The sequence below is a fragment of the Micropterus dolomieu genome, linkage group LG21, assembly GCF_021292245.1.
Source record: "Micropterus dolomieu isolate WLL.071019.BEF.003 ecotype Adirondacks linkage group LG21, ASM2129224v1, whole genome shotgun sequence".
Lineage (NCBI taxonomy): Eukaryota > Metazoa > Chordata > Actinopteri > Centrarchiformes > Centrarchidae > Micropterus > Micropterus dolomieu.
The window spans coordinates 23,875,754-23,888,224 of record NC_060170.1 but is presented as its reverse complement, the minus strand read 5'-3'; the positions used below and the strand labels follow the sequence as shown (position 1 = coordinate 23,888,224).

The window sequence follows — 12,471 nt, the reverse complement described above, 5'->3', positions numbered from 1 at the left end:
TAAATGGTTGTATAACTGCACTTTTCCAACTTCTCGGCATTATTCCATCCTTCCATATTTTATTGAACAGTCTTAACACTAGCTTAATTGACTCTACTGGCAGCTGTTGGAATATGGCATAACATAACTGGTCTTGTCCTGGGGCTGTATATCCCGTGCCAAGCAGAGCTATATTGAGTTCTGTTATTGTAAAATCCACATCTAAAGTTGTTGTACCATCCTCCCTCTTCAGCTTCACATCCTTATTTTCAGTGCCAGGTCTTTCTGTTGCTTATGAATATCCATAAGGTGATCACCACTCTGCACAGCCGCAAAAGCCCTACCCAACATCTCTGCCTTTTCTTTATCCGACACTACCGCCTTTCCTTCATCTGTCAAAGCTGGGATTTTAGTCGCTTTCCTTTTCCCACTCATTCTTTTAAACATAGACCATATGTCCCCTAACTCTACACCTCTACCTATGGTGGAACAAAACTCTCTCTTAATTGTCCTATGTGCCACTCCTTTGAAAATCCAAAACATTCTCTTGTGACAAATTCTTCTTTAATGTTTTAAAAGCTTTGTTTCATTCTTTTACAGCTCTGCTACACTCATTCCACCAGGAGAGCACTTTCCTCCTGCCCTTTGTTGTTCTTTTTGGAATACTTAAATGTGCTGCATTTATAATGTGTTCTGTAATTTGCTTTGTGCATTCCTCTACATCACCTTCTAACGTCACAAGGTTTGCTGACTTCGTACAACATAACCTAAATTTTTGTACTTCCTTCTTGGAAACATACATTTGTGTTAATAATAGTGAGAACTGGAAAATGGTCACTTCCTATGGTAGAATCATTCATAACAAACGCATTCACATGCGTTTACTAAATTATCTGATACCAGTGTAATATCTAAACATGATGTTTTACCCCTGTTCACATCCATTTGTGTTCCCTGTCCATTATTAATGCAGACCAGTGATCTTTCTTCCATCATTTCTTCAATTATGTCCCCATTATTATCTGTGTGATTGCTGCCCCATAAGCTGTTGTCTGCATTGAAGTCCCCACACCATATTTCTTTCCTGTATACAGTCCCTGCCATTTCATTCAGTTTCAGTATTGATATCTAAGTTTTTGCATGGGTTATAGAAATTAATCAATTTAATATTTCCCTCTTTCCTTGGACTATAGATTTCAACTATTATACATTCTAAATCTTCTGAACTTGGGGATTCCCTGTAGGCCAACCCATTCTTGATAAAGGTGATGAACCCTCCACCAGTTTGGTTGTTAGGTCTATCATATCTTATAGAGCTAAACCCTGGTATCACATAATCTAGTCTGTCTCGTAACCAAGTTTCTTGTACACATATTGCATCTGGAACAATATCTAATTCATGAATGCACTTTTTGAATTCTTGACCATTAGCTATAAGACTTCTTGCGTTCCACTGTAGTATGTGAAGAACCATTATAAGTGTCCTAACCCTCAGTTTGTGTATTTCCATTTTCAGTTACCGTCAACAATGCATGTATTTGATCTGCTTTGATATCTTTCATATCAAGACGTTTTCCTGCTGCTTCTACAATAGCCTTAATTCTGTCACTTTTCTTTTTCAACTGGGATGCAACATTGTTGGTGGTTTTTTCACTATCAACGTATCATCGTCAACTTTACATTTATGCTCGCAACCATTCTGTGGAGCCTGCCTCTTCTTCTTCCTCCCTGTTTTTAGAGTTGCCTGTTGCTCACATAGATTGTAGGCGTCATACCGCCACCTGCTGGACTGGTGGGTACCGCAATAAATTGTCAGAAAAAAAGACTAAAGTACACGCCCTCTAATAAACCTGTTTCTTTTGATTTCAGAATTATTTAATAATAAATTACTATATATTGTCCTTGGTCAGTAGTGGAGTGTAACTAAGTACATTCAATTGAGTAGCTTTACTGTATAAAGCACAAAATTGAGGTCGGCTTACTTCAGAATCAGAATTATTTTATTCTTTATTCTATTATATTAGATGAAACGTTGTCCTATATTTGGAACAGGCAACATTTACAGAGTTATTCTTTTTTAGGAGTAAATTGCAGTTCAGTTTGTGTCCAACCTCTTTAACTTTTGATTTACTTGGAAGGTTTGGATTGTACTGTGCACATGTAACCAACCTGTTAGCTCTTTTACAGTAACCCTGTATCTAAATAACTGTTAGAGTACTCTCCAAAAAACTACTTCAATTCTTTTTTTTTACTAGTATTCTTTGTCATATACTATTTTGAGTAATGCTTTGGGTAAGTATGAATACTTCTGTAGGAGCCATTCATGTTTATTGTTGGCATGTGATATGATTTTGTTTAGATAGGTACATTTTGCATCAGTATTTGGACGCTGGGTGGCAGTGTAACGGCACAGGGTTGTATATTTAGTAGCATAGGTGACAGGAAATGGTAGGCCCAGGTAGGGGGAGTGGACACAGTTCTCATCAGACCACACCAGACCATAGACCAACACGCTGCAACTTGCAACCATAGAATTGGAAACAAACCAGTACATTCATCTTTTTGTACAACTACTCGCTACTGCAATCAACAATAAACTGAACTGCAAATAATGACTGGAAAATCTATTCCGTGTGCATAAGACTTTACTCCTGCCTATGTAGGCAGAGCCAAAGGAAAGGACACTGGAAGAGTGGAAACATTTTTCTAATAATCTTATTAATTCTAGCTCGTGCTAAGACACACACTTCAATGAGCCCTTTGTTCTCCAAAACTGAAATACCATGGCAGCCTATAAAAAGTTCAGTTTGAGCTTGTTCACACTGGGTCATAAATGGATCTTTATTGAAAATTCTCAGTAGAGTACCCTTTATAAAAGTACAAACTAACATTTATCACACCAAAATATTACATAAAAAGATCTCTTCAATTTATGTTTGTAGGTGTACTGATGAGATGTCATTATGAAAACCCAGTACATCTCCGAAGTTCAAGCAAAGCACCATCATTTTATAGCATTATCCATTATTATGTTCTATAGTGATTTATTATGTTGTGATGTGTGTGTGGACTGTAAAGAGCTATGGGTTATATTTCATATAGAGGTTGATAACAGTGTTGTTCCTGCTCCATCAGCACTGCAGGCCTTTCTGTTGTTGGAGGACTGGAAGTCATTCTGGATTTCGAGGAAGGTTTTGTTCTTGGTTTCAGGAACGACAAGGAAAATGTACGTTGCCACTAAGGAGCAGATGGCCAAGAACACCAGGAAACAGTACTGCTGCAGCCCAATCTGTACAAATATAACACAGGTGAATCCAACTTTCTAAAACCCCCATACTTTTGTTTGAAACATTTGAAAATTATTTTTGGACACCTACCACGATAAAAGGGAAGGTGAGGCCAATGAAGAAGAAGCTGAGCCAGTTCACTGACCCTGCGATCATGTACGCTGCAGGGCGGGAAGTTTGTGTGAATAGTTCAGTGGTCAGGATGTTTGTCACGCCACCTTAACAGAAGAAGAAACAACAGAAGAAAGTTAGTTGTTAACCGTTGTGCAACAACAGCTGCTGAAAAGACTTCAAAGTTACTCATTCAGTCAGTTACCTGGTCCTAAGCCAAAACTCAGGATAAAAGCAAATACACACGCCATGCTCAAGTATGGAAATACCGGGCTGGCATCCTAAGAGAAAGACGTCACGCAAAAGAAATGTTAGCGTAAAACAGAAGTGTTGGTTTAAGTTTCTATTGGTTTATTTTACAATCCCCGTGGGTAATCACCTGAAAAGTGAGCGTGAGCGTGAAGAAAATGCAGCAGATACTCATCAGCATGTATCCTCCTGTGATGAGTGCTTTCCTTCCCAGACATTCAATGAGCATACCCTGTGAGACACACAGCATGTCACAAGACCAAAGAGACTCCCCAGGCAAACACTTTTACTCTGACCTTTCATATTTACATAACTGTTTTGTTCTGTCAACTCCTGCTCCACAGTATTTTTTTTACATGTTTTATTCCTTCTGTGCAAGTGTTTCTGTACAAGACAATTTTCAGCTTGAGGTTTTTATTAGAACGGTCTTGACTGTTTTACCCTTGTTGTTGTGCACCTATTCTTACTTTTTGTTTTTATGTAGCATGAAGGAACATCAAAATTATAAGTAATGCACATGCAAATAAAATGTATAACTCATACTTACACATGTTAAAGCTGTGATGCATTCACAGGCTCCAGTGCCAACAGTCACGTATGGTATTTTATCATTTGGGATACCAGATCGTTTGAATAAGTAGTTTGCATAGAAGTAAATCTACAGGAAATATAGACAAGGAAACAGAATTAGAAATGCAACTTAAATTAGGTTTTTCATCATTTAGTAATCATAAGTGGTGTTTTTAGTCTTTTAGTTTAAGCTGCCAATGATTCAACCTTGTGAGAGACAACAGGACAGAGAATATTGGAAGACCGCAGGTACATCATCATGTACATACAGCATTGATGCCGTTCAGCTGTTGCGCAATGTTGAGCAGCATGATGGTGAGAAGCTGCCAGCGGACACTCCGATCAGTGAAGAGCTCCCAGGGTTTCTTGGCCTGGAAACCTGCTAAATTATTCTTCTCCTTCTCAATGTCGTCCCATTCACCATCGCAGTCAGCACTGTGCAGTTGCTTAAGGGCTGCAGGCAGGAAAGCACACGTGGTGATTGTAGTTTTTCCCACATACACTGCTCCTCCTCATATGACCAGGCTACAAGGTCTGTTTCTGAGAACCTTATCAAATGGTTTTTCTGCATCAAATCAGATCATCTTCACATCACAAAGACACCACAAGGGTGTGATCACATGCTCCATCTCACAGCCATGAAGATGAATGACTCCTCGACTTTTTAAGTCCAGTCATGGAATGTAACTAAGTACATTTACTCAGGTATTGTACTTAAGTACAATTTGTACTTTAATGGAGTATTTCCATTTTATGCAACTTTATACTTCTACTCCATCACATTTCAGAGACGTCTCTCCAAATTTTGTGCTTTTGATTTTAAAATTTTTCTGATTAACTGAAAGGTTACGTTTCCTTTAAGGGTTGAGAACATCTTGAACTCAACAGTATATAAACCCTACAGCAGTAAAATGCAGCATACAAATTAATGCTGCTGTAATATCAATCCAGACACACCATATATATATATGTAAGACACAGACTAGGACCATTTTACTGCACAATGAGTGCTTTTACTTCTGATACTTTACGTACATTTTGCTCATACTTACATATTACTTAAGTAAGATTTTGAATGCAGGACTTTTATTTGTAGTGGAGTATTTTTTCACTGTGTAGTATTAGGATCTAAAAACTTCTTCCACCACTGACTAAAACAATCTTTGCCGGCTAAAGGTCAAAAAATGGTGCAGAAGTGGCAGCATCAGCTTACCTTTCTTACATCCCTCATCATCTCCTTTGTCAATGAGCAGGTAACGAGGGCTCTCTGGGAACCAGGGCAGGATCAGGAGCTGCAGGAACGCTGGGATACATGTGGTGGAGAGCAGGATGGGCCAGTACTCCTCTCTGCCCAGGAGCTCTCTGTGAAATCACACAGAAGCAATTCATTATTGTGAGCACAGATCGCGAGGGAAGGTTTTCAGCCTATTTCATGTGATGTTAAAAATCAAACAGCGTTTACTTGAGGCCAATCACTTGTCCAGTCAAGATCCCTCCAGTGATGAAAACAGATGTTCCCATTCCCATGGCGCCACGAAGTGCAGTTGGAGCTATTTCCCCCAGATATAGTGGTTGAACACAAATGCCAATGCCTATACAAATAAAACATGATTAAAGTCAGACGTCTGACATGTTTAATCCAATATTTATTAAGATGGTTTTGCATTGAATACACTGATGTGGGATGTAGGAATGTCTTTAAATGTATTTCTGAATTATTTACCTGCATTTATTCCAGTGAGAAGACGTCCAATGATGAGCAATTCAAATAATCCTGTAGGGTAACTCAGACCCATCAGCAGAGCTGCCATTAATGCAAATATATTATTGGTCAACAGTGTCCCTTTCCTGGAAAAGCAACATTACATAACAACTTTATAACTTAAATACAATATGGAAAATAAGATCATTTTGCCGAAATACATTGTTTTTTTCTCCCATCTATACCTCCCCAGCTTCACAGACAGCGTCCCACCGATTGTTGTTCCTATAAATCCTCCTATGGTGAATACAGACACGATAGTGGACCAAAGCAGGGTGAGAACATCTTCTGATATGTCAGCCTGGTAACGCTCCCTCCAGGTTTGGTTGAGGAAATCATGCACATACTGAAGATAAAAGCAGGAAAACACAACAGCAGGAGAAATACAAAACACTGATCCGTGATCTCCAATATTAAAAAGACACATCTGTGCAATATGTAGCCTAGTGGATATTGTATGAGATCTGAAAAAATGTAACTTAGTTATGTCCCGTAACTGTTGACTGTATGTAGCCTATTTACTGGGTTTGTAACATGGACAAAAATGTTAACACACAAAGGCCTACTGTGCTTACATACTACTGTACAGCTGTGTTGTACCTAGTACAGTATCTTTTAGGATAAAGACTTTGCTCTGTGCTATGCATTAACATTATTATAATTATCATTAATTACACTAAATACTGAGCATGAACAGGCCAGTGACAGACAGTTGTGTTATTACCATTGTGGGCGCATTGATGACAGATATATTATATCCATACTGAAAGGTTCCACCTATACACGCAGCACACACAGCCATCAGAAGGGATTTGTTTGGAAGCTGCAACACAACAGACACAAGAAACAATTGGCCTACTTCTAATCGTGGCTGGAAAGCTGCATCCCAGAGCCAGTTCTTGTTTAAAACTTTAAAACATTAACCCACATACCTTTTTCCGCTTTTTGTCTTTGATTTCTTTAGCACTAAGCAGTGGTTGATACTCATCCATAAATGCGGTTGGCATTTTGTCGCCGACGTTTGGCTCAAAGTTTTTTCCAGTGTTGTTTGTCGTTTGAGGGCAGAGACTCCTGCAAAGAGTTTGCGCTAAACCGGATCTGACGGGGGAGGACGGTTTTATCCTGAGGATGGTACAATCGATCTGTTGTGACTAAAGTGGCCGCGAGGTTAAGAGAATAGCTAGATGTTTATCACTATTCCACTGCAACACAATGCGGGTTCCAGCTTGGTTTTTATTTCTCCTAAAGAAATAAATGAGGGGCAAGGTGTACATCTATCCAAGCCCAGAAGAGGATGTTGCAAAATTGATTTCCCAGTACATATAAAATAAATTGAGACATTTCAAATGCAGGTTAATTCAGTGTAGCTATAACAGCACCAGGGCTTTTGGAGGAAAGACAGACTGTTAAATATTTAATAACTGGGAGATTCCTTGCCTTTGCCTTGCAAACCCTTGTTTCCCAAACACTTCGAGGTAATTCCCCTTTAGTAGGCTAATATTTTTTATATAGGCTATATAGCCTGTTTGGATTTTTTTCCTTCACATTTTCAGAAACGTGCAATAAAGGGATATAAAATCAGATGCAGATGTAAAAAGGCCCAGAACCTTTATGATAAGACTGACTAAATGTGCCTACACATATGCTATGTGTTGACTCCCCCTATGTTCCAAAATTTAGAAGAGCAGTCAGTGAACTGATGTGAACATCTGCAGCATCTGCTTTCTAAAAAATGTCAATTTAACGATGGGGAATGGTCAAAGGTCATGCAAAGGCACTGCATGTCTGCTATCCTTTAATTCTGCACGGTCTATAAAATGGCACTGCTTTAAGGCTTCATTATGAAGTGCTTGTTGTATTTAATTGCTTTAATATTTATTCGTTTAATAACGGTTAATAACTCCGTTTCAGGTTAAGATATTATTAAGAACAGGTTTTGGACCCCCTAGTGCACCAATGTTTGACAAAGCACAGCTCTGGGATTCCCTTATGGTAGTTAAAACGTAATAAAGTGCCCTCTGGTGCCCTTCCACTGGAAAAAACACAATACAGTGCCATATACTGCACCGCACATAGTGCGCTTTTTTATTTTTTCTCTAACATCCTGAGTGCTCCAATGGACCTGCTGGAAACGTTACCATCTGGACAATCAATAGCTCAATTAACAAATAAGCGCTCAAAAAAGCGCTCTGTTTTGGGTTCCTATTGTATTTTGAATTTATCTATATAGCCTGGAAATGATTTATTTATCATTTGATATCCAAAATAATTTATTAACCATTAATTAACTAAAAAAGTGCCTCATTAAGAGGTGATACATTTTATCCGATACATCTCCATTTTGCACTAACTGAGCAAAGGAACCATCATCCAATAAATATAACAATAGGCTAATAAATAAAAAACTTAACACCTATCAGGTAAAATTCGTGCTTTCCAGGCAAGCCCTCACACTGCACAACATAGGACATGATCTTATTGCCGTCTGTCCCAGTAGTAACATGATGACTCTGGATGCGTGGATGAACATATTCACAGTAAACTGGCTGAAAAATTCAGAACAGCATAACGTGGAAGGACACAGCCTCCTCAGGTATTAAATGATAAAATAAAATAAAATAAAATTGTAAAATAAGCACGGAGGTAACTTACGTCCTTCTTTGATTGCACAGATCCCTCACTGAAGTTCATCGTGGAAGCTGCCATAAAATTAAATAAAAAGTGTTAAAATAATAGATACTCCACTTCAGTCGAAGCTTTTACATAATGGCAGCCTACTGGAAGGTGCAGCATATGATCTCAGCTCCAGGAGGGAAACTTATTAACTCCTTAAAGCGCATGCCTGCATGGTGCTGTGGTTTGCCAACACATTGGTAAGACAGGGATTGCTGACCCAAATAGAGGAATAATACCCTTTCTTGTCTAAATGAAAATGATGCGCACTTGGACATTTGAGTTTTGTGCTTAAAGCCTTTCATGAACTTATTAAAATTTTTTCACCTACTTATAATCCAGCTCCACACACAGACATGATCCTGAGGTTCTTCATGTGCCAGAAAAGATTGTTATCAGCAGATCACCTTAGCGTAACACTGATTTATACAGCCACTTAGAAACAGTATTTGCAGAAGCATAAAAGAACGCTCTGTGTACAATAACATATTCGGTATTCTGTATACAACAACGTATTCAGTTGCCTATTAAGTGCTTTCAACTCAAATTTATTACCAAATTTACCAAAACAAACGAAACAAAATTACCCAAATTTGTCAAGTTGGTAGAAAATGTAAGAAGAACTCAAAATAGAGGTGTAACTCTATAAAATATGAATGTATTTTATTTTTACCAAGGCCTTTAGGTCTATAACTTTAGATCTCTGATAGAACAACTAAATTTTAAACACAAAAACATACATAAAAACACAAGTGAATTTTAACAACATCAGATGCTTTGGATTTCGGTCAGCATCCTTTCATAAGTAGGCTACTATGACGCTTTTTAAGGGCATGCTGTTCTGCACACATGACCCAAAGAGTCGATCACTCTACCAGCCAGAAAGGTTTAATCCTGCAAGAGCCTTTGAGAATTTAATCGCAGGCCATTTGGCCACTTGAGCCTTAAAGTAAAAAAATTCACCTTAAAATAGAATGAAGACATGCTATTATTACTAATGTACAGTTTTAGTTTTGCCAGCAGCAGACAGTGTGTAATGATGAGGTCATCCTCAAACAGATCCTGGAGCTGCTCCACAGACAGCAGATAAAAGAAGCTCTCATGTGACAGATATTAACAGCTCAGGGAGCACCATGTGGTTCACAGCTAGAAGCCCTCTCATCCAAATAAAACCCATCCAGATGTAACATGAAACTAAAAATGTTTGAGCTGTCAGACTCAATTATAGATGTATTGACCACCTCTACAAAATGAGTCACCTGAAGAGATAACACACATTGTCTCGAAACATTGGCAGTGCAGAGCCTCAAAGTCAGACATAGTTACATTCAGGTACACTTCGATTGACCATAGCAACATATAGTTTTAATGGTCTCCCCTGAAGAGGATGGGTTTATTTTTTATTTGATGTAAGACAGGACATTTTGTTTTATGTGTTATTGTTTATAAAAAGCGGAGTTCAGTTTTATAAAGGGAGCAGATGAGTTGTGTTTGTGAAGTTTGCAATATTATGTGTGTGATGGCAGGATGTTGATTTTACATGCATGCTGAATAACATATACGCTAAACTCACCTCCATAGTTATACTGTCCATTATGCCACACCAATGTTTATGTTAGGGTGAAGAGCTGATTGTTTTCTTCTGTCTCTGTTCTATTACCCCTGTGAATCCGAGTTTCAAGGCAAAGAAAGGCTCCTATAGACAAAATATATGTGCCTCAAAATGTTTTTGCGCTTCTTTCCTCTGATGCTCGAAACTGCCTACACCAGTATACCTCTGACCCAGCTGTTTCTGGTTTGAAGTACTGTTATTTTCTCATTTTAATAAAATTAACCAAAGACAACAGTTGGTTGTTCAATTCTCCACTGGGAAGTATATAATTTCCATGACAATGTGTAAGAACAGATTTTATTTTACCACTGCAACGTTATTATTTGGTGTATTTTACATGCCTAACTCCATGTGGGCTGGGCACTTGTTTATTTGTGTCATGAATATACCACAACTTTCTAAAATCGTTTAAGAAGAACAATGTCAACTTAAGTTCTGGTTGGACTTTCTCTTTAATCTATTAATCAGAGTTAATCTCTCATTTGTTCCTGTCCAAAAATCACATGTTTTAAGCTTTGGAGAAAATAAATATGGACAGTATTAATAAGCAAGTTAAGAATCCAGGTTTTCTGGTGGAAAGTACATACATTTACTAAAGTAAATGACTAATGTACACATTTGAGGCATTTCCATTTTCTGCTACTTTATACTTCTAACATTCTACATTGTAGAGGGAAATAACCTCTACAACCTCTGTTGTCACAGATTTGTAGGGTTGAGCAGATTGGAGGACCCAAATGCAGGACACAAAGCAGGTTCAGTTCAGAAAGGTTTATTTAACACAAAGCGAGCACACTTACTGGCGGCTGAGTCCAATGAATCCAGCATAACAAAATAATCCAAAAGGAACAGAGTAATCACACAGAAAATAAGGAAAATACAGACAGAGGCTGTAACACAACACGAGACTCAGAACTACAGGCTTCATACCACAAAACACTGCAATGACCGGACAGAGACTGAACATGCAGCAAACATTTAACACCAGGGACTAACGAACAGGCGGGAGAAACAAAGGAGAGAGGAATCAGGACTAACGAGACAGGCAGGCAGACAGAAAGCAGGAGAAAACAGAGACAGGTAGGCAGAGGGATAACTCGAGGATTACCATAAACACTTGACAGGCAGACAGAAACTAAGCATGAAACAAACATCAGATAACAGAAAAGACAAGAATTTAGGCAGGCACAGATCCAAACAGGTCATTTGCCTCACGCAGTGCAACACATCTCCTTCGCATAGAGTTGATCAGGTTGTTGATTGTGGCCTGTGAAATGTTGGTCCACTCCTCTTCAACGGCTGTGAGAAGCTGCAGTCAGGTCGAGACCCCGATGAGGACGACGAGCGAGCAGGAAAGATTGCAGCTGACTTCATTCCATATTTATTATATTTCTACATTTATTTATGTTGACTGTATGATTGTCTACGTGTAGCACCTTATCACCACAGCAAATTCCTCGTATGTGTAAGACACTACTTGGCAATAAAGCTCCTTCTGATTCTCTGAAATGCCTTTAGAGACAGTTTATGGTAGAGAAATGAACATTCAATTCACAGGCAACAGCTCTGGTGGACATTCCTGCAGTCAACATGCCAATTGCACGCTCCCTCAATACTTGCGACATCTGTGGCATTGTGCTGTGTGATGGAACTGCACATTTTCGAGTGGCCTTTTATTGTGGCCAGCCAAAGGCACACCTGTGCAATACCCATGCTATCTGATCAGCATCTTGATATGCCACACCTGTGAGGTGGATGGATTATCTCGGCAAAGGAGAAGTGCTCACTAACACAGATTTTGACAGATTTGTCAACAATATTTGAGAGAAATAGGCCTTTTGTTCACATAGAGAAAGTCTTAGATCTTTGAGTTCAGCTCATGATGAATGGGAGCAAAAACAAAAGTGTTGCGTTTATAATTTTGTTCAGTGTAGTTTAACAGCTGAATGTAATAATAATCCAAAACTATAATATATAATTAGTATAACATAGATTGGGATAATAATATACTTTTTCATTTTGAAGGTGGGACGTTTACTTGTAATATTTTTAAATAATGGTATTAGTAGTTGCTGAACATATTACAGGGGCCTGTGGGGCCCTTGAGAGTGTGGGACTCCTGGGCATTTGCCTGATTTGGTGATCTAGCCAGCAATTTTAGAGGCAGGTCCAAGGGTCAAGCCTGAAGAAGATTAAAACCCAGCAGGCTCGGGCTTGAAGGGCTGCCG

General features: G+C 38.7%; 1 protein-coding gene across 2 annotated transcripts; it reads right to left on the bottom strand.

Moving 5' to 3' along the window:
* Positions 1-2,838: 2,838 nt before the first annotated feature.
* slc2a11b (solute carrier family 2 member 11b) lies at positions 2,839-11,558 on the bottom strand. 2 transcript variants are annotated; one of them, XM_046035334.1, is made up of 13 exons: positions 11,044-11,558; positions 8,611-8,657; positions 6,683-6,781; positions 6,144-6,304; positions 5,920-6,044; positions 5,659-5,788; positions 5,410-5,558; positions 4,466-4,650; positions 4,174-4,284; positions 3,757-3,858; positions 3,583-3,658; positions 3,357-3,484; positions 2,839-3,268 (listed from the first exon to the last, which is right to left on the bottom strand). In XM_046035334.1, exons 1-13 carry the CDS (start codon positions 11,069-11,071, stop codon positions 3,074-3,076), a joined length of 1,536 nt encoding a protein of 511 aa, XP_045891290.1. In that variant the 5' UTR covers positions 11,072-11,558; the 3' UTR covers positions 2,839-3,073. The 2 variants fall into 2 exon arrangements, with proteins under 2 accessions (XP_045891290.1, XP_045891293.1); XM_046035337.1 differs by lacking the exon at positions 11,044-11,558 and adding an exon at positions 10,205-10,336.
* Between the last annotated feature and the right edge of the window lie 913 nt (positions 11,559-12,471).